The sequence below is a fragment of the Capra hircus genome, chromosome 25, assembly GCF_001704415.2.
Source record: "Capra hircus breed San Clemente chromosome 25, ASM170441v1, whole genome shotgun sequence".
Lineage (NCBI taxonomy): Eukaryota > Metazoa > Chordata > Mammalia > Artiodactyla > Bovidae > Capra > Capra hircus.
In genome coordinates this window covers 13,209,767-13,232,515 of record NC_030832.1, presented here as the reverse complement: position 1 = coordinate 13,232,515, position 22,749 = coordinate 13,209,767, and the positions used below count along the sequence as shown (strand labels likewise).

The 22,749-nt window shown below is 48.9% G+C and overlaps 1 protein-coding gene across 4 annotated transcripts in view; it reads left to right on the top strand.

The window, feature by feature from the left end:
• PARN (poly(A)-specific ribonuclease) overlaps positions 1–5,997 on the top strand; it is a 200,045-nt gene extending 194,048 nt beyond the window's left edge. For all 4 annotated transcript variants that reach the window (XM_013974854.2, XM_005697515.3, XM_013974853.2 and 1 more), the window contains one exon: positions 5,002–5,997. In XM_013974854.2, the coding sequence (XP_013830308.1) occupies positions 5,002–5,054 (53 nt within the window). In that variant the 3' untranslated portion in view covers positions 5,055–5,997. The remainder of the gene's footprint in view (positions 1–5,001) is intronic.

Here is a 22,749-nt window from a genome sequence, read left to right as displayed (position 1 = left end):
AGATACGGATTTCAGCCTCACTGAGGGGGATGCTGCACTGCAGGGCAGTGTGCTCCGCGAGTGCCCTTCCTCTTCCTGCAGGCAGCCCTCAGGGACTCCCCACACGCCATCCGGGGGAGCCCTACCTTCTTAGTGTGGAAACCACCCCATGACCAGGCCCTTCAGAGCATTTCCTAGTTAAAAACTCCCATATGGCACCCCAGAGGATCTTTCCATGTAAAGAGTTCCACTCTGTAGAAACGACTTGATGGCAGATTTCTGATGTGCTGCATACCTTTTCAGATTCACATGAGGGAAGAGCTGCCTTAGCTCCGAGTTTCTCCTTTTCAACTCTAATTAATGAAGTGAAGTGAATATAAAGTCGTGTCTGACTCTTTGAGACCCCCATGGACTGTAGCCAGCCAGGCTTCTCTGTCCATGGGATTCTCCAGGCAAGAATACTGAGTGGGTTGCCATTCCTTTCTCCAGGAGATCTTCCTGACCCATGGACCGAACCTGGGTCTCATGCATTGCAGGTGGATTCTTGACTGTCTGAGCCACCAGGGAAGCCCTCAACTCTTAAGTAGGTGAAAGGCAAATCAGCAGAAACAGTCACCTTTTGTTTCCACTTTTTACTTTCTTTTGTTGTTTTGTTAATAAAAATAATGGGCTTGCGATGAAAATCAGTAAAATGAAGGAAAATAGAAGAATATAAAATTCCGCAGTTACTTGGTACTCTGTTAGCAAGCATTTCTCTCTGCCTGTCATTTTTATGCATAGTGGGAGCATACTCTGTATGCCATTTAGTATCTTGTTTTCCCCATCTAAAAAACTCTTGGTCAAATAATTTTAATTATCAGCATAATATTTTATATTAAAAAAATTTTTTTAAACAATATTCCTCATACCTTTTGCAGGGTCAGCTTTATTAAGATTCAATTTACATACAGTGAAAGTCATTACTCTGAGGCGTACCGGCTTTGACAAAGTGTACAGTTTTGACAAATGTATACAGTCATATAAGCATCACTGTGCTCAAGAAATAAAACAGCTATTCCAGAAGATTCCCTCATGCCCCTTTGCAGTCAGCCCCTCCCCGTCCCTAGATCTTGGCAGCCACTGATCTGCTTTCTGTCACTGTAACTTTGCCTTTTCCGAGGGTCATGTAAATGGAATCATTCGATACGTGACCCCTCGGGTCTTGCCCTTAGCATAAGGCCTTTGACGTTTGTCTGTGCTGTTACCCACGTCGCTGGTTCATTCCTTTCTTCTGTGGATTAACAACCCACGTTCAGACATACCACTATTTGTTTATCCATTTTGCCTTTGGCATTTAGGTGTTAGCAGCTGAGGATCTAGCAGATATAAACCTTCTGTGTCAGTTTGTATGTGAACTAAGTGTTCATTTCTTTGGAATAAACACCTGCGGGTGGACTTACTGTGTCAGATGGTAAGTGTATGTTTAATTGTGTAAGAACCTGGCCCACTGTTCTCCAGGGTGGCTGCAGCGCTCCGCATCCCCACCAGGGCTCAGTGGCTCTCTGCAGTCAGCAGCGCTGGTGGTGTCCTTTGTAGCCATCCCAGTGACATGGACTGGTATCTCCTTATGGCTTTGGTTTGAATTTCCCTAATGACTGACAATGTTAAATATCTTTTTATGTGATTGTTTGTCCATTGAAATATCTTCTTTGGTGAAATGAGTGTTTAAATCTTTCGCCTGTTTTTCCATTGGGCTGTTTGTTTGTTTTTTCTTATTGAATTTTGAGAGTTCTTATGGATTCAGGACACAAGTCCTGTTGAGTGTTTTACAGATTCCTCTGGACGGTGCTTTTCATTCTCTTAGCAGTGCCTTTCAGTAGTAGATGTTTTACATTTTAATGGAGTCCAGCTTATCATTTTTTCCCCTTGAATTATGCCTTTGGTGTCATATGTGAGAAAGCTTTGCTTTATTCAAGATTGCAGAGTTCTCCTATGTTTTCTTCTAGAAGTTTTCTAGTTTCAGGTTTTACATTTAGATATACCGTCCATTTTGTATATGATGCAAGGTACAGTCCATCATAGCAGGAGACAGATGTTCTGAAGTTTCTGTTGAAAAAGAAAAGTTGTTCCTGAGTAACTCTTTGCATTCTAGTTACCACACAGGGCTGTGAAAAGCGAGTTTCCTGGAAAACTGACCACAGTTTCTTATCCATTAGCTTTGAAATGGATCCTTCAGCGGTCTACAGCTCTCCCTTTCTGGAAGGTGCTGGAACGAGCACCAGCACTAACCTTCAGCTCCCCTCTGGTCTAGGTTTCCTTTAGTTGGTTCACAAAATTCTGGTTGCTCTGTGCACATCATCCTTTCTCAGCAGCTGCACATTGTAGGCAGCTCTCTTTGACTGCAGGCTGTTGGCTTCCCCAGGCAGTAACCACATGCAGCGTTGGGCCACCTTCTCCACAAGGGGAAGGGGCTAATGAGCATTCAGAACTGGCTCTGTGCCAGGAACATAGCTGAATCATGGAAATCCTCTGAGGCTCAGAGTAGCATTGAGTGTACCGTACAGATACGGCAGTGAGAGTTGCTCAGCGTCTTACAGCTACTGAGACAGCCCCACCACGCTTGCCTCTCTCCCCAGTTTCTGCTTATTCCATTGTTTCTCACTTGCTCTCCACAGAGTCACTGCTGTGTGGTTTCTTTTTGTTTGCTTTTGGCTGCATCTGGTCTTGATTGTGGCACGCAGGATCTTCCTTGTAGTGCACAGCTCAGTAGTCACAGAGCTCAGGCTTAGTTGGAATCGAACCTGTGTTCCCTGCATTGCAGGGTGGATTCTTAACCCCCAGGCCACCAAGGAAGTCCTGTTTCTGTGTATGGGACGGCGTGCCGCCAGACTCACATGCACTCCCACCCAGGTAGGGGCGGGTGCCATGGTAAGGATGGCAGCACATTGCTTTTAGCCATAGATCTTTTTCCCTCTCAGTTTTATTTCAGCGCCCACCCCCACCCCAACATTTGGCCTTGTGGCTTTTGCCTTTAGAATATCTGATAGGCTGCTGTATTATTTCTTTGATATGTGAGTTACAAAAACGCCCTTACTGATGTCAGTTTTCCTCCCTATCAAGTACTGTGTGACTGGGTGGTTGAGAAGGGGGTCAGGCTAGTTTAATCTTATCCTGGGCCATCTGCAGAATTTAGTTGTTCCCTGGAGGGGACTGTTTGTGTTTTGCTTTGTCTTTCAATAGCCTTTATTCCTTTTCTTTCCTTTTTAAGTTTTATGCATTTATTTGTTTTTGGCTACTCTGGGTCTTCGTTGCTGGGCGAGGGCTTTCTTTAGTTGCAGCAGACAGGGGGCTGCTCTCTAGCTGCAGTGCGAGGGCCTCTCGTTACAGTGGCTTCCCATCTTGCAGAGCGCAGGCTCCAGGGCACACGGGCTCAGTAGTTGCAGCTCGTGGGCTTAGTTGCCCCACAGCATATGGAATCTTCCTGGACCAGGGATCAAACCCACGTCCCCCACATCGGCAGGCAGATTCTTAACGACTGCCCCACCAGGGAAGTCCCACCGTTTTTCCTTTTCTAACTGGATCATGGGACTCAGTCATGGGGACCATCTCCTGCTCACCTTCAGTTCTCTGGAGCAGTCCTGGGACACGTGTGTTCCATGCAGCCGTTGAGACTCCCGACAGAACACTTGAGATGACGTCCTCTCCTGCTCTTCTCATCCTGTCTCTCTGGGTTTTATCTCAGTAAAGGAGAGGGGCGGATTCTCATGCCAGCAGAAATCCTCATGTCATTTCACGTGTTTGGACCTAGTTACCTTTAGGCCTTCCTGTCACGGGCAGTAACCACCCTCAGCTGAACAAGTGCCCCTCTGTTTTTGAAAGTTACTCTCCGCTTCAGGCATCATCACAGACCTCTCCCCTTTTTCAGTCTTGGACTGTTAGCTGGGGCTGGCTTTGCCTATTTCCCTGCCAACCCTACCTTAAGGCTTAAATAATGCATGATATCCCGGGTATGAGAGCACCTAGCCGGTTGCATTTTCCATCATGAACATGCTGTTTCCTGACTTAGTTCCCATGTACTTGGCTGTGGACATCGGTGGTCCAAGCAGTGACCCAGTGGTGCTGCTGCTGTTATAGAATGTTTCCGAATGAAGAAGGGCTTGTAACTTTGGGGTGAAACTGTTTGTAACAGAAGAGGCTCCTTTAAGTCACGAAGACTGTAGCCAGTGTTGCTGAAATAGGAAAGAGCTACAAGCTGCTTTTGCAGATCTGTTTTGGGATGTTAACCCCCACTGGTCAGCTTCCCTCTAGCCACTATCTAGCCACCAGCCCCTGAGACTTCTCATCTAGTTAACAGTCACTGCAGCACAGAGAAACTCATCCTCCCAGGCCTTTGGCAGGGATCTCAGTTCTGGGGGCATCTGGACCCCCATCTCAGCCACTTGCTGTAAAACAAGCCTGCCACTAAACCAGGCTTGTATGAAGGTTAAATGAACTAAGTGCCCGGCATGCTGCTGCTGCTGCTAAGTCACTTCAGCCGTGTCTGACTCTGTGCGACCCCCTGCTAGGCTCCTCTGTCTCTGGGATTCTCCAGGCAAGAATACTGGAGTGGGTTGCCATTTCCTTCTCCAATGCATGAAAGTGAAAAGCGAAAGTGAAGTCACTCAGTCGTGCCCAACTCTTAGTGACCCCATGGACTGCAGCCTACCAGGCTCCTCCGTCCATGGGATTTTCCAGGCAAGAGTGCTGGAATGGGGTGCCACTGCCTTCTCTGCCCGGCATGCTGGCTAGCAAAGAATATGGGAGTGTGTGCTCACTAGAGGATGCTTAACTCCTGTGAAGTCAGTACAGACGCCCAGGCAGGAGGCATTCCTGGATCCTGCAGTGATATTTCTGCAGTGTGGCCTTCGTATGCCGGGCACTGCTCTCCAGCGACAAGACCATCCCAGCCTGGCCCTGGTCAACCCTGTCCAGGCAGCTCCTCTTTCTTTCCCCCAGCCAGGGCAGCCCTCTCCTTATTCACCTTCTTTTGTCCTCGCCCACCAGGAAGCATCTCGGACAGCTCGGCCAAGCTCTTCGAAGTCCCCGACACGTGGTAACCAAGACCGGAGTGGAACAACCCCGCTGGTGCTGTTGCCGAGAAGGAAAGAAGCAGCTGGCACGTTTGGAAGCCATACCGCGTTTCACTGAATCCACTGTGGTGTGGGAGGAGCCTGAAACCAAGTGTGTCTCTTGAAAAAACCCCAGTTTTTATTTTCAAGGCTGTGTTCCTCCCTCCTCAGCCTCACCCATGTGCTGGCACTCAGCGTGTTGTCGACTGTCGTGTGTTCATGATTCACCAGGTCATTAAGGTCATTACTTGTTGCTCGTGTGAAACCCTCCAGTCACAGATCTGTGTGTGCGAATCCACCCGAAGGGGAAAGCCAACCGTGAGACCCGCAGAAAGAGCCGACGCTCTTGTGCGCTGTGACCATGAATTTGGGGTTGAACTTCTCGAGAGGTTCACGCTCAGGCCCGGGGGCAGCCCTGGGGTGTGGTACGGCCTCCTGTGAAGAATTCGGTTGTGTCTGCCTGCTTCTCATCATTGCTGCCTGAAACCACGAAGCTCCCAAGCTTGTTTTCCTGGTAGGAAGATGTCTACCACCGTCAACACATGCCTTGACCTTTGGGGCATATTTATTTAGAGGTGGTTTTTTTCCCCCCTAAGATGTGAGTTTCTCATGGTGGGGTGTACGAATGAAAAGTTAATTTCTGTTTTCCCAGGTAGCATTCCATGTGTTAGCCAGTGTCTTGTCTGTTTGTCTGGTGGTGTCTGGGGGTGAGGTGGCAAGTGTGTGTACGTGTGCATGTGTGTGAAATCATAACAAATCAACACCGTGTACCAGCCTTTCTCTGTCAAACCAGATCACAGCAGCGACAGAATCCCGTGGATCTGCTTCCTACAGATCATTGTTAGATATTTAACATTTTTGTATCATGGTAATTAAAAAGAAATGAAAAATGTATTTCCGAAAGATGAAAATTAAAGAGATTTTCTTAGGATTCTGGGTTTTTTTCTCTTCTTTTGTAAGTGAATGACATACTTAATCTCTATATAGATGTGTTTCTCTTTAAAGATCACCCCAGAAAAAGCTCTGCAAAGTCAGTAAGCCTGGTGCTTTTTTATCTTCTTTTTTCTCTCTCTCTTAACCTCTAACCCCTTACACCTGCCTTGATGAGTCAGGCGCCTGGTGCTGGAGAGGAGCTGGTGGTCAGCGGTGTCAGAGGGGTGCATCTTCATGGTGGGAAGGTTCTGAACAGAATTCAAGGTCTTGAGGGAATTCAGATTTGTAAGATGCTTTCCCCAGTTAAGGGCCTCTTGACATTTCCCAGTTCCCCGAGAGTTTGATAGCCCCCAAGTTACAAACCCAGGCTCCCCTGCTCCTCGCCGCTGTCACTGTGCACAGCCCACTGGGAAAGCGTGTGACGGGAGGGTGAGGCCAGACAAAGCAGCATCTCCAGGAGGATTTAGAGGTGCTGCTGGCCCCCGCTGAGTCATTAAAACCCGCAGGTGGAAACAGGAGCACCTGACACTGCTTTTAACAGCACGAACAACAGGGCAGACCAGAGCAAAGTGGTGGTCAGTGCGCTTTCGGAGCGCACTTCTGGCCTGATGGGCAGGCCGAGCGTGGGGCGGCCTAATGAACTTCACACATGCAAGGCCTCGGGGCGGGGGGAGTTGGAGGACTATTCTCAGGTATGAGATTCTTCATTATCACCTGAAGCCCAGTTCTTCCTGTTCAAAAAGTGTCACAGACACACAGCTTACGGTCCAGAGGGGTTTGGGGAGGTGCTCTCTAGAAAGGGCTTCTGCCCTAGAGCCTCATGGGATGTGCCTGCATCCATGCTGTGTGTTCCCAGGTACATTAATACCCTCTCTGAGCCTTTGTTTCCTCAATCATAAAAGCAGCCTTATACTATTAACCTACTTTACAGGGTGGTGGTGAGGGTTAAATGGAATCATGTCAAACACCCAGCACTCACACGAGTGCACAGCGAGTTGTAGTGATACTTGAAGACGCTTTTGATCTGGAACCCTGGTTGGAGTTGACACAGGCATGATAGGGGCAGGGGGAGGGGTTGAATTAGCGTTAAATACCCAGCTAAGCCCTGGTACGTGTCCAGACTCCTATTTTCCCAGCTGTATCAAGTGACTTACAGCAGGTGACCTGGGTTGGCCCTCCTGCCTATTCACACACACAGGCTTTCTCCATGTCTTTTCTGGGTTTGAAACCCTAGGATGCTGCTTTGGCTTTTCCATACTGAGACTCAGGCATGTTAAAATAAGGGGGCTGTGGTTCTGGGGTTTCTTTTTTTTTTTTTTTTCCCCCATGCTGTGTGACTTGCAGGATCTTAGTTCCCTGACCGGGGATCAAACCCATGTCCCCTGCAGTGGAAACATGAAATCTTAAGCGCTGGACCTCCAGGGAAGTCCCTGGCAGACTTTCTTTTCTCTTTTCTTGGTTGCGCTGGGCCTTTGTTGTTATGTGCGAGTTTTCTCTAGTTGTGGTGAGTGGAGGCTGCTTATTGTGGAGCAGAGGCTTGAGTGCCAAGGCTCAGTAGTTGTGGCTCACGGGTTTAGTTGCCCAGCTGGCATGTGGAATATTCCCAGACCAGAGATCGAACATTTGTCCCCTGAATTGGACTCGTAGCCACTGAACCACCGAGTCCTGTGGTTTCTTAAGTACTGTAACCAAACGTGGAGGCAGGTGTGGAAGTGGGGACCTCAGTGTTTCCCTTCAAGTCCTTTTGTAGTCTTTGATTTTAGAACTGGGGTGGAGATTGAGTGCTGCGGCTGTTTTCTTATAGTTTTGTATTCCCCCCACCAACATCATATTATGAAAACTTTCAAGCATACAAAGAAGTGGAAAGATTTGTTCAGCAAAAATCAGTTTCCTCCCCACCTAGATTGTACAGCTGCCATTTTGCTTATTTACTTTATTACGTAACCATTCAGCCGTGCCTCTCTCCATCAATCCATCTTAGTTTCAAAAGCATTTCTAAGTAAGTTGCAAGCATCAGAGCACTCCCCATCCCAAATCCTTGAGCATGCTTGTCATGAGCCAGAGTTTATGTGTTTATAGCCAGTGGGGATAAAATTTTTAGTAACATGATCAAATCTTAATCGTGGGTACCTTCTGATAGATTGTAACAAATGCAACACAGTCTATCAAGACCCAGAACATCACCATCACCCCCAGAATACTCCCTTTTGCCTCTTTCCAGTCCCCTGCTACCCCACTCCCATCCCCAGAGGTTACCACTGGTCTGAACTTTTTCATCGCAGATTAGTCTAGCCTTTTCTAGAACTTCATGAGTCATGGAGCCATGCTTCTTGATGTGAAGCCTGCTTCATTCTGCATAATGTTTTTGAGGTTCATCCGTGTCACCCAGTGTATCCTTTTTCACCGCTGAGTACCCACATATCGCAGTCTGTATCCATTCATGATAGATGCTTGGGCTGTTTCCAATTTGGGGCTATGATGAATAAAGCTGCTGTAAACCTAGTACAAGTCTTCTTGAGAATAAAAGCTTTCATTTGGAGGGTAAATACCAAGGTGGAATTGCTAGATCAGTGATGCTCGGTTTTATAAGAAACTTCCATATCATCTCCCAAAGTGGATGTATCATTTAGACTCACCAGTAGCTCTCATCCTTGGCAGCATTTGGTGTTGGTCTTTAGCCCTGTAGTATATCTCCGTGCAGTTTTTATTTGCATTTCCCTGTTGACCAATGATGAGGTATTTTTTTTGTCCATTTGTATATATTAAATATTCCTCTGTGAAGTATCTCCTCAACTCTCTTGCCTATATTTTATCAAGTTGTAAGTCTTTTCTTCTGTTGAGTTATAGATGTTCATTATGTATTCTGGACATCAGTACTTTGTCGGATAGCTTTGTACATGATTAGTCCCAGTCTGCGGAGAAGGCAGTGGCACGCCACTCCAGTACTCTTGCCTGGAAAACCCCATGGATGGAGGAGCCTGGGGGGCTGCCGTCTGTGGGGTGGCACAGAGTCAGACGCGACTGAAGCGACTTAGCAGCAGCAGTCCCAGTGTGTGGCGTGCTTGTTTTGTTTCTTCCTCCCTCCCCGCCCCATCCTTTCTTTTCAGTTTTACTGAGTTGCAATTGTGTAAATGTATGGTGTATAATGTGTTGACTTGGTGCACTCACACATAGCAGAATGAACACCACATCAGTTTTTGTGGTGAGAACATTCAGGATCTGCTCTACCAGCAACTTGACTGATTTTTTTTTTTTTTAAATAAACTGAATGCTGACTGACTTACAGTATTAGATTACTTTCAGGTGAGCAACATAGTGATAAAATACCTTTATATATTACAAAGTGATCACCGTGCTAAGTCTAGTTACCATCTGTTGTCAAAGTTATTACATTATTAACTGTATTCCCCAGGCTCTACATTACATCCCTGTTATTTTATTTTATAACTGGAAGTTTGCCTCACAGTCTCCCTCACCTGTTTCACTTATCCTCCCAACAACCCGTTTGCTTAAAAATATATCTTACTGGGCAGAAGTTTTTCATTTTGATAATTATCAACTTTACAACTTCAAGGTTTAAAAGATACTCTTTTGCATTTCTTCTAGAAGCTTTGTAGTTCTAGTGTTCACGTTGAAGTCTGCTTGAATGAGTATTTTGATATTTGGTGTGAGATGGGAGTTGAGGTTCCCTAATTCCATGTGGCCATCCAGTTGTTCCACCTCCATTTGTAGAGAAGACCTTTCCAAGTATATGGCTTTGTTCGTTGTTACTGTTTAGTCGCTGAGTCATGTCCAACTCTTCTTCGAGCCCATGGACTGTAGCCCACCAGGCTCCTCTGTCCATGGGATTTCCCAGGCAAGAATACTGGAGTGGGTTGCCATTTCCTTCTCCAGGGGATCTTCCCGACCCAGGGATCAAACCCATGTCTCCTGAATTGCAGGCAGATTCTTGACCACTGAGCCAGCCCACCTCCTAAAAAATCTGTCGCTATAATAACAAGCATGGGTCTTGAGTGTTATTTTAAAAGTGTGCTGTTATTGCTGAAAAGGGCAACAGCACAGACAGGCAGCGTTCCTGTCTGTGAGGTTCCCATTTAGACCGTTTTGCAGCCCCATGTCACTGGTGAGAGGGAAATGCCGCGACCCTGGGTTACTGCTGAGGCTGCACCATTCTCTCCCGACCTGGAAACAGTATGTGTTAAAAATAGTGGCATCTTTTTGAATGCTTTTTTTAAATCTCATGACTCAAGTTTCATGACTTCAATGGAAATCTTTTTTTTCCCCCAAATGATTCATAGAGTAAATCTCTGCATCCAGTTTTGTCCAGGGAGGGAAATAGAATACCTGAAGGCCAGTTCGTGTTTCTCCTTTTCGGGCCACGCTCTCCTCCCCATCATCTGGTCCCTGTAGAAAGCAGTTCATTTTGTCCTCAGCCCCTCGCCCATTTCTGCCTTGGCCTTCTGCTTTTTCCGATTCTGTGGTGAACCTGAATTTGACAAAGTACTTGGTGTGGCTGGGCCTGGTGACAACCTCCAAGCAGCTGGGAAGGGCTTTTAAGATTGAGATGTTGTTGTTTGACCTCGCTTCATGGCATGCAGGATCTTAGTCTCCCTGACTAGGGATCGAACCCAAGCACCTACAGTAGAATCGCAGCGTCTTAACCACTAGATCACCAGGGAAGCCCCCTGAAATGTTCTCGATAAGATAACCCCGTCGGAAAAGACAAGACCACAAAAAAGAGCTCCTTCTTCTTCTATCTGGGGATGGGGGTGGGCTGCATGCCTCGTCGCTTCAGTCGTGTCTGACTCTACAACCCCATGGACTGCAGCCCACCCGGCTCCTCTGTCCATAGGATTCTCCAGGCAAGAGTACAGGAGTGGGTTGCCATGCCCTCCTCCAGGGGATCTTCCTAACCCAGGGATCAAACCCTCGTCTCCTGCAACTCCCACATCGGCAGGCGAGTTCTTTACCACTAGCACCACCTGGGAAGCCCATGGGAGTGGTGGCGTGGACTTCAGTTTGTATTTCATAAAAAAAGAGATTAAACCCTCAGGCCTATGTTTCTTAAGTAAGAACATAGGGCAATAGGCCAGAAAGCTCGCTTGGTGTGCAAATCATAGATTTGGGCAGACCCCTGTGTGGTGGGAGGCTTTATGCACTCATGCCTGACTCCTGCGACTTGTGTGTGGAAAGTTGCAGTATTTCTGGGACCAGTTGGAGTACTAGTTACCTACCTTCTGAAGCTTGCCCCCTCCAGGAGGAGGGTGGGTGGGGGCCAGCACTCCTCCACCCAGTTGCCTTGCAGGTGGTTCAACCCTGGACAGTGGGAGCTTCCTTACTGGCAACAGCCAGTCTGCCGGAAACACATGGCTGAGAGTGGTAACCTCCCACATTCCACCTGATAATGAGACTTAAAAGCTCTTTGCTCATCTCCCCTCTGTGCCCTGCAGTCTGTTTGACCTGGTCTCATTACCAATCCCCACAGTGTGGGAACTCAGAGTTGTTCATTTTACTCAATCTTACCCGAGTGGTTGTCCTCTTGTTTGTTGAAAGGGGTAAAAGTTAAATAGCTGAACCTACAAGTTACCTTGACAAATGATGGTGACTCAGAAACCTAGACTTCTGCGTACTTTTGAAGGCTGGGTCTAAGTTTTGGGTGGGGGGGCCGGTGGGGAAATGGAGTGTCCTTTGGGAGTTTGGGTTGTTTATACAGAGCCCCAGAATTCTCCATCATCCAGGTGACTTCATCTCCCGCCGGGCGTGTGTGAATCAGCAGGCTCCTGGCGTCCTGATGGATGTCTGATAGGAGCACCCCACCTTTTGGAGCCTCAGAGCCCTCATTGTCTCCCTTTTCCATCCACTCATGCCCACTCAGGCGCTAGAAGAATTTCCATTAATAACAGGCGTTGAGGAAACCACACATTAGAGGCAGCGGGCTCCGGCGCACGCTGTCTGCGCCCTGTGATGGCCTGCCACTCACCGGATGCTGGCTGAGTTCCTGCTGAGTCAGACCAGACCCCCGCCCACCCGCTCCTCCTGGCAGGGTCACTGAGAGCTGCTGGAAGATAACAGGGAGTGACTGCTCTTCACCGTCTCCCTCCACCCCACCCCTTTCACTGCCTTTGTTCAATTTCACTAGGAAAAACCGTCTCCTCTAAAGACACATAACCCCGCTCTCTAGAACTTTCCACCTGAAACTCCCCTCCAATATTTAACCCTTGCTTTTTGAAAGCAAACCTTCTTTACTGCACTGTGCATTTTTTCTGTAATTCATAATGGGCAAGGTATTTTGGAATGTACTCTATTCTACGCACTTCACAACCTTTCGATGGATAGCTAGTCTCATCCCCACTTGAAGATGAAACAGGGTGGGTTCAGTCGCTTGGCCTGAAGGTCGAGGTCAGTGGCAGAGCTGGAATTCAAACCCCCAGGACGTCTGACCACAATGCCCACGTGCCTAACCATGACCTGATACCGCCATATGTCCACATGAAGGACGTGTCCTGGAGAGGAGACACAGGGATAGCAGCGGGGTGATCAGCATGGCCATCATTTTTTAAAAACCTACAAATAACAGATACTGGAGAAGGTGTGGAGAAAAGGGAACCCTCCTACCCTGTTGGTGGGAATATAAATCGGTGCAGCCACTATAGAAAGCAGTGTGGAGGTTCCTCAGAAAACTAAAACTAGAATTACCACGTGATCAAGCAATCCCACTCCTGGTCATATAGCCAGACAAAAGTCTAATTCAAAAAGACACGTGCAGCCCTGCGTTCATAGCAGCACTATGCACTATAGCCAACACGTGGAGGCAACCGAAATGTCCGTGGGCAGATGAGCGGATAAAAATGTGCTCCATGCATACAATGGCATGCTGGCCTGTGCATGCTCAGGTGTCCAACTCTGCAACCCTATGGACTGTAGCCCCGCAGGCTCCTCGGTCCGTGGGAGTCTCCAGGCAAGAATAATGGAGTGGGTTTCCATTTCCTCTTCCAGGGGATCTTCCCAACCCAGGGGTCGAACCCACGTCTCCTGTGACTCCTGCCTTGCAGGTGGATTCTTTACCACTTGAGCCATGAGGGGAGGACAATGGAATACTGCTGCTGCTGCTGCTGCTGCTGCTGCTGCTAAGTCACTTCAGTCGTGTCCGACTCTGTGCGACCCCATAGAGGGCAGCCCACCAGGCTCTGCCATCCCTGGGATTCTCCAGGCAAGAATGCTGGAGTGGGTTGCCATTTCCTTCCCCAATGCATGAAAGTGAAGTCACTCAGTCGTGTCCGACTCTTTGCGACCCCATGGACAGCAGCCTACGAGGCTCCTCCATCCGTGGGATTTTCCAGGCAAGAGTCCTGGAGTGGGGTGCCATTACCTTCTCCAAATGGAATACTACTCAGCCATAAAAGAGAACAAAAGAATGCCATTTGCAGCAACACGGATGCAACTAGAGATTACATACTGAGTGCAGCAAGTAGGAAAGAGGAAGACAGATACCACATGATACCACTTACATGTGGAATCTACGGCACAAATGAACCGATCTGTGACACAGATTCACAGGCACAGACAACAGACTTGTGGTTGCCAAGCTGGGTGGGCGGTGGGGGAGGATGGATTGAGTTTGGGATTAGCATATGCAAACTATTACACATAGAATGGATAAACAACAAGGCCCTTCTGTATAGCACAGGAAACTATTCAATATCCTGTGATAAACCATAATGGAAACAAATTTTTAGGGGAAAAAGAAAATAGAGATGGCAATGATGGAAGTGCTGAGGGACCAGGGTGGCTGGAATCCCTCTGCACACCCGAGTCTCATGTGGGCACATCCCGAACAAATCAGGAGTCAGTTCACTGGGCGGGGGCTGGATCCGCCCTCCATCCGTCCACAGAGCAGGAGCCGAATTCTACACAGACCCGCACCCCCCTCTCTCAGAAAGCTTTGTGCACATCGCAGGCTGTTTCTTAAGGGACAGCTTCCCAGAAGGGGGATTACAGCTTCAGGGAGCAGAAACACGGCCAAGGCTCTCAACATGGATAGCCAAATTACTTTCCAATTTACACTCCTGCCAGAGGACTAGAATCCTAGTCCAGAACGCCCTCCTCATGAGCCAGCAAAGTCATTTCACTCACAGAGGAGGCCACGGAGCCCTGAAGAGCCAAGCCCGGGTCTTTCAGGCTCCCCTGTTCCCAGCAGTAGCAGCATCACCTGAGAACTTGCTAGAAATGCAAATGTGGAGGCCTCGCCCCAGTCCTCCTGAGTCAGAAACTCCAGGGGTGGGGCGGGCAGTCTGGAAACAAGCCCTCCGGGTGTTGGTGGTGCCTGCCCGGTCCGGGAGCCACTGGGCTTGGGGAAGCTGGCTCGGCTGCAGGGGAAAGGCACACAGTTGTTAATAAACCAAACCTGTGCCAGCCAGGGGCAGAGCCCAGGGCAAGGTCACTCCCATCTCTAGTTCACGTGAAGAGTCGGCAACGCCTAGCTCATTTACTCTGGATAATTGGGACCATGTGGAAAATGTCACTCTTCCTTTCGTGTTCACAGTCCCACTCACATGCTTCTTTCCTGAGAATGGTCCCGCTCTTGTAGACACTTGTTAGAGGTTTATTATGTGCCAGGCACGTTATTATTATCCCCTTCATTCCCTCAGGAGTGGACTTTGTTGTTGTTCAGTTGCTCAGTCGTGTCCGATTCTTTGTGACCCACGGGCTGCAGCACGCCAGGCCTCCCTGTCCTTCACCATCTCCCAGAGTTTGCTCAAACTCATGTCCATCGAGTAAGTGATGCGGTCCAACCATTTCATCCTCTATCGTCCCCTTCTCCCCCTGCCTTCAAGGAAAGCGTAGAGCCATTTAGAAGCTGCTCGAGATCCCACAACTGATAAGTGGCAGCCATGGACTTGGAACGCCGTCCATCTCCCAGAGGTCGGACTCTGCGCGGCCACCCCAAGAGAAGGAGCGGGGATACTTACACAGTGTGGGAGCCTTTCAAATGATGGGGTTTGTGGCTGTTGTTCTGGGATCTTCTGAGGCTCCATCTCCAGTACCTTTAGAAGTGGCTTTCCCCCAGCATCTTCTTATTTTATTTGACTGCTTCGGGTCTTATTTGCAGCAGGAATTGAACCTGCATCCCCTGCACTGCAAGATGCATTCCCAACCACTGGGCCACCAGGGACAGCCCTCCCTGGCACCTTCTCTAACCTTGGACTTAACACACCAACACTGGTCTTGGGCACTCCTAGCTCCTGCCTGGTTCACAGTCCCTAGGACATTAATGGAGTGACCTCTTACTTCACCCCCACTTTCTTGCAGTGGGAGATCTAGCATTCTAATTTCATTTAAATATTTATGTAATAAGTTTCAGAATTTATAACATACATAAAACAGTAAATTAACATGGGTATTTTTTGTGCAATGGTGTTTTGGGGGGGGGCTTCACGGTGGCTCAGATGGTAAAGAATCCAGCTGCAATGTGGCAGACCTGGGCTCAGTCCCTGGCTTGGGAAGATCCCCTGGAGGAGGGCATGGCAACCCACTACAGTATTCTCGCCTGGAGAATCCCCAAGGACAGAGGAGCCTGGCGGGCTACAGTCCATGGGGTCTCAGAGTCGGACACGACTGAGCAACTAAGCACATAAATTGTTTTTGTACATTTTCCATCTCCACTATAAGGTTGCTTCGTTTTTCATACACATTTCCTACTCGTGTGTCAATAAGTTACACTCCTACTTGTTTTAATTTGACTCATTGTAATTGCTTCTGGAGCGTTCAGACTCCAGGTGTCTCCTGCAAGGTAAGTGTCTCAGTTATGCGTCACTTGCCCACGACACTTACTGCGATGAGTTCTCACATCCTGTTCTCCAAGGACAGGTGGGGGCCAGAGGCACTTGGCAGGGCCGGGGCTCTGAGGGGACAGGGGCAAGGAGGGCGGGCCCCAGTGGCTCCTCTGCCCCCACCGTCCCCCTCCGGAGTGAACCTACCGCCTCAGTTCATGCCGGTGCTCGGGGTACCCCCGGGGCTTCGGGGCTCGGCGTCTGGCCGGGCCCGCCAGCATCCAGAGGGAGCTGCCGCGGCGCCTGGTTCCCACTGCGCTGGAGGATGCCCTGCAGAGCCTGGGGGTGGGGGGGGCTGCGATCACAGCGGAACACAGACTCCAGATATTCCCTTTTGGGGCTGCAGAAGGGAAGCCAAGCGAAATGTGAAGAGGTGTCTGAAAGCCCGGAGGAAACCAGTAGGCCTTTCCAGAAGTTCTATTTGTGGTAAGAAACCTTGGCATGGGGCAGCCGGCTCGACTGCAAAAATAGACCGAGGTGCCGAGAAACGGCTCAATTCGGGAAGCAATGTCCCTCCGCAGAGGAAGAGCCGCTCCAGGGAGTGGGAGAGGCCCCGTCCCTCCTTACAGCTTCCTTCTGGACCCCAGCACCAAAGAGGGAGGGAGGGAAAGCTAAACACGTGGCCATGAACTCCTGAGTTATCGCCATGTCTTTCCTGTCCTAAATGGGGCCCCTGGAAACACGGGGTAAAAGGATGATTTCATGCAAGCGTCTGGAAGGCAAAGGGGGCATCACAGTCCATCCCTGTGTCTGCAGGACCAGCTCCCTATCACTAGGTTCTTCCTCTCCTTTGCCTCCAGAGGAGTGAGACGACTAAGAAAATGGGGTCAGGGACTTGCCTGGCGGTCCAGTGGTTAAGACTCCAGGCTTCCACTGCCGGGGGGAGAGGGGGGATGGGGGGGTGGGGGGGGGTGGGGGGGGTGGGGGCATGTTCCACATGTGCTCAGGAAATCAGATCCCACATGCCACACAGTGCGGAGGCGGTGGGAAGAAAACAAGAAAGAAAATAGCGTCCAATGTGTGGCACACGATTGAGTGTGGCTAGACAGAAACTGTAGACCTAGAGTGATCAAAAACAGTACCCCGAGAAAGGCTGGTCTGGAGACCCTCCTTTAGAACTGAGAGGCACCCATGAAAGGAGGCAAAGAGGCAGAGTCCCGAGGTTCCCCCCCAACTCCGGAGGTCTGCCATTGCTCTCTGCCTCTTCCGGGGCTCATGTGGCTCCTCTCTTGGGCATAAGCATCCACTCTCTTAAGAGGGCCGCCCTCGCCTCTCACAGCAACACGAGGACAGCAACCACGCAGCACCCATCTGCCTGCTTCCTGACTCAAAGGCTCTCTGGGTGGTTCTGAGTAACCTCGTCCCCCCAGATTCTCCTGGACTCCTGGCCACCTTAAGGCTGCTGTGAACAGAAGCAAATGTGCAGGGTCACCCACAGAGCTGCACTTCTTGGAAAGAAATGCTTTATCTTCTTTCCCAAGTGAAGGAGCTTAGACCCCGTGTCTCCTCGCCTGGAACTGGGATGTTGTTATTCAGTCACCCAGTCGTGTCCGACTCTTCGCGACCCCATGGGCTGCAGCACAACAGGCCTCTCTGTCCCTCACCATCTCCCGAAGTTTGCCCAAGTTCGTGTCCATTGCATCGGTAAGGCTATCCGGCTGTCTTATCCTCTGATGCCCTCTTCTCTTTCTGCCCTCAATCTTCCCCAGCATCAGGGAGTTTCCCGATGAAGTCATCTGTTCGCATCAGATGACCAAAATATTGGAGTTTCATCCTCAGCATCAGTCCTTCCAAGGAGTATTCAGGGTTGATTTCCCTTAAGATTGACTGGTTTGATCTCCTTGCTGTCCAAGGGACTCTCAGGAGTCTTCTCCAGCACCACAGTTTGAAGGCATCAATTCTTCTGTGTTCTTTACAGTCTTGCTCTCACAACTATACATGACCACTGGGAAGACCATAAGCCTTGACTGTATGTACCTTTGTTGACAGAGTAATGTCTCTGCTTTTCAATACACTGTCTAGGTTTGGCATAGCTTTCCTGCCAAAAAGCAAAAGTCTTCATTTCATGCCTGCAGTCACCATCCACAGTGATTTTAGAGCCCAAGAACTGGGGTACATCAATCAAATCCGCTTGCCCCTCCTCCCCAGAAGATGCGTGGGGTCAGCAACTCCCTCGTTTCCTCTCTTTTCAGCCAAGAACTGTCAAGGTCCAGCTGTGGCTTTGCACTCAGCTGCCACTCAGCCCGTTGGAGTTGAAAGGTCAAATGTCATCTGGAATTAGCAGCCTGGCTTACCAGCAGCTCTTCTGTCTTCAGAGAACACGAGGACAGCTGTCAGAAGGCTTAGGCAGGGACTAGGGAGGGAATTCCCACTCCGCCAACGGAGGAAGCTCACCCATCCTAGACAGTATATGGCAGAGACTGCCTCAGGACCTTTATAGCTGGTGGTTAAGATCTCCATTCAAACACAGCAGGTGGGAGAATGCGGGAGGTTGTCAGGAGGATGGAAAGCAGAGCGGAGAGCGGTGAGAGGCGAGGAGCCCCCAGCCAGGCTGAGGAGCGCCAGTGCCCTGAGAGATCCAACTGCAAGCTGGATTCTGTAGGGCCCCTGGGTTTGCACGTATGCGCAGGAAAACCTTCATCCACACATTTAACAACCCTCACATTACAAACCGGTTGCTTTTTTTCCCTGGAAGCATCCTGTTTCTTTGAGCTGGGCATCCCCAGTCACGTAACTCTAGTAGCATGCCGCCTTTCCCAGCACCACCACCGCTACCACCACCATCATCATCCCCCCTCCTCTGCAGGAGGGAAGCGTGTGACCCAGGCCCGGCCAATCTGAGTGCTCCCTCGCCCTGAGCCGGGCCAATCACTTCCTAGGCAGGTGGAGTTGCCAGGAAGAGGCTAGTGCCTGCTCTGCGCTTGGCGATGGAAGCACGTGGTCTGGGCTTGCTGGCAGCCATTCTCCCACCCACTGAGAGCCCACTGGCAGTGGTAGAGAAGGGCGACCCGGTCTGAGCAAGCACATGGGCAGCAGCGCCGGGGGCGTGGATCCCTCTGTGCTCAGTGCTAGATCTGCCCTCTTCCTTTCCGGGTATGTAGATCAATAAACCATCTCCCTCCTATTGCCTGTCTTAGTTTGAGTTGCATTTCCAGCACTTGCTCTGACTACTGCAGGGAATATTTGGGTACAGGAAGGACCCTGCTGTCTGTGAAAGAGCTTGCTGGTACGTAGCGATTGTTGACTTGTGGGAAGAATAAAACAGAAATGTTTAGCTTAACTGGAGAAAGTCAGTCCTTTGCAGTCCCTTGAGTGACACTCTTTGAGCTCAGTGTTCTGTCTACAGCTACTGCCCTAGGTCCCGGTAAGGGAATGAAAGCAGGAGGTACCTCACCTGTGGAAAAGGCCACACAGATGTTGAGTTGACAAGCATCACTTCATCAGCGGAAGGCTGGTTTCTCTGGCAGGTTCTGGGGTTTGAAATGGAGTTTATCAGGGGATGGCCCATCTTTGCCAGAACCTTCCTTCATACTCTAGTGGGGGTCCGATTTGGATCTTCTCCAGAAGGACGTGGCTTTTTGCCAGAAGGCACCTCAGTCTGTCTGTCCCAAGAGAGTCCTGTTACCAAATTCTGCCCATAGCCTGGGGCAGCCTGCTTTCAAACACAGACCATCTGTTACCCAGACTTCTCTCTCTTTCAGTCTGGCCTTCCCTATCACTTATTCTGAAATTGGGAATGTTTCCCAAACCAACAATTGCCCAGTTCACCGTGTTCCTTGCCGAGTGTCCCTACAGGAGTGATGGGGAACATGATGAATAAAAAACAGCAGTCTCTGCTCCCTGCCCTAGTAAAAGGACTGTTTCGCCGGGCTGTTATCACATACCATTCGTGTCTTCCATTTGATTTTATATGATGAAAACTCTAGAAGATGAGTAGGAACTCTAGATGATCTCTTCCTAGAAGCATTGGAAGAAGGATGTTTTGTAGTGAAACAACTTGGAAGCCAAGCCCAGGCTTAACCACTTACTTGCTTTTGACCTTGTATAAGTTCTGTATACGTAGGAACCTGTTTTCTGCTCTGTACTATAGGGACAGTAATACTGCCATGTTTAAGACTGGGTTGCGGTGTGAGTGACAGAGCTCTGAACTTGGTGACTTAAAACATTCATGTAAAAGACTCCTGTGGATGGTGGTTGCCAGGGACTGGAGGAAATGGAGAATGGGGAGTTATTGTTTAATAGGTGTAGTTTCAGATTTACAAGAGGAAATGAGTTATGGGAATGGAAGGTGGTAATGGCTGTACAACAGTGTGAATGTAATACTACTCAGCTAAACCCTGAAAATGGCTAAGATGCTAACTGTTATGTTACATGTTCAGTTCAGTAGGCTCAGTCGTATCCAACTCTTTGTGAACCCATGGATGGCAGCACGCCAGGCTTCCCTGTCCATCACCAACTCCTGGAGCTTACTCAAACTCATGTCCATCGAGTCAATGATGCCATCCAACCATCTCATCCTCTGTCTTCCCCTTCTCCTCCTGCCTTCAGTCTTTCCCAGCATCAGTGTCTTTTTCCAATGAGTTACATATATTTTGACTCAAAAAATAAAATAATTTTCAAATGCTTAAATAAAAATTTTAGAAATGTATTAACCACCCACTCTCTACCCCAAAATACAGGGTTCCCAAGGCAGGCAGTTAGGGCTGGTTGGATGAGTCTATGAAGTCTTTTTGCCATAGACTCAGGCTCCTTCAGTTTTCCCACCCTTGCTTCCATTCCAAAGGTCACCTCGTAGTCCAAAATAGCTGCTAGACCTCCAGCCATTATGTTCCGGGTAACAAGAAGAACTTAGGAGCCTTCCCAAAAGTCCACCAAAAAACTTCTGCTTTTATGTCATTGGCTAGAATTAGGTCACATGGCCATATCTGGCTTCAAGAAAGTCTGGGAATGGTGGTTGCGGTAGGAGGCCTCTACTCATGGCCTCTTGGTGGTCCTCCCTTGTATAATCCCCTCCCCTTGAGTGCGGGCCAGACTGAGTAACTTTCCTCGTCAATAGAATGTGGAGAAGATGATAGGATATCACTCCTGAGATTAGGTTACAAAGAAATCGTGACTTCTTTATTGGGTGCCCTCTCTTCTCTTTCACTCTGTGGAAAGCCAGTGCCCATGTTGTGAGCTGCCATGTGGAGAGACCCATGAAGCAAGTAACTGCTGTCTCTGGCCAAAAGCTAGTGAGGACTTGTGGCCCTCAGCCCAACAGCCTCATGAGTGAGCTTGGAGGAACGTTCTCCCTGGTGGATATCTTGACTGCAATCTCTTGAGCGACCTGATCCAGAAAACCCACAAAACTGACCCACAGAAGCTGTGAGATAGTAAACGTTTCTGTTTTCTGCTAATTTGGGGCATATTTGTTACACAGGACTAACTAACTAATACAGTTTTCCAGATGGACACATTCCCAGGGCTCTGTGAGTAAGAAGGGGGGAAAGAAGGAATTGGGAGGCAAACAGCGGTCACTGTCACCTACCTCACAGGACTGTTGGGAGGATGAAATGAGGTAGGTCTACAAAGTGCTGACCTACCATCTGCCAGCACCCAGGAAGTGCCTAGAGAGAGGCGGTTAGTGAAAGGCCACCATCCAGGGTCTGTTCCCCAGGCTTCTCACCAAGCTCCTCTATGTGATTTCCGGTCTCCCTCTCCTCTATTATAGTTCAGAGCCCCCCTCCCCAAATCCAACCAGTAGAATGACTACTCCTGCAAAACCTAAGATCCTCTGGCCAGCTGGTGGGCTTACAGAACAGTGAGATTTTAGAGGGAGAGGGACTGAGAGCCCCTCAAATGCAGTCTCCCCATTTACAGTAGGAACCAGACACTTGCTTAAGAGGTAGGAGTTGTATCCCCCCTTCCTCCAGAGAGATCCCCCAGGTCTCTGCTCCACCTTCTTTCTGCACCACTGTTGCTGAGGCAGATTTTGAGCATTTAGAGAGTTGTCCAAGATTTTGAGCATTTAGAGAGTTGTCTATAAAAACACTGTACTATTTCAACCGAATTTTCTCTCCCCGAGAGGAGTCGAGGTCAGGCATATGAGGTAGTTTTGAGTAAATGAGTGTCATATTTCTTGCTGGTTTTCTTTCAGGCAATTGGAAATGATTTCTCTTGTCTGTCTGAGACCTGGAATCCTTGCAGTGCCTTAAGAGCCAGCCTGTCCCTCATGGGTATAACTGGGAGAAAAATAGAGAGAGTGTCCCCCTGGGTGCCCTGGAAATACGTGCACCTAACTGGGACAAAAACTGTCTTCCCCATGTATGACCACCCTTCTCCCAGGACCTAGGGACTTTGTCACCCTGAAGACTGTGTACTCCTGAATCATTTCGTCTATAATGAAACCCACTTTTTTGGAATGGGTTGAGACCAAGGATTTTCAGTGAAATCAACCACTGTTCTGGGAGGAAAAAGGTTGACAATAAGTGCCAAGTCTTTTTTCCCCTTAATCTCCTTCCATCATGATGGAAGGTAAAATATACCAGTATTCTCGCTCCTGGTTTTTATTAGTGAGCTAGGATATACAAGAACATAATAAAATATTCACAGAAGGCTTAACTGCATTATTAAAAGCTGCCTTTCCAGTCCTTTGAATTTCATAAAAGCAGCAATTTCTTTAAAATCAGTGAGTGAGAGGGGAAATGGGTGCATATATGGGGTACTATTCTTCTTTAATGCTGGGTTAACATGTTTTTAATGAATTTCAAAAATTGGTAAGTTTCTAGCATGAAGTGCAGGTGCTTATCTGGGTCATGCTTGTAAATTACAAAGGACCAATGTCAAAGCTGTGGAAGCAGAGACTGGTCACTAACATCCTGTGTGTGCATGTGCTTGTGTGTGTTCAGTCGCTCAGTCATATCTGACGCTTCGCTACCCCA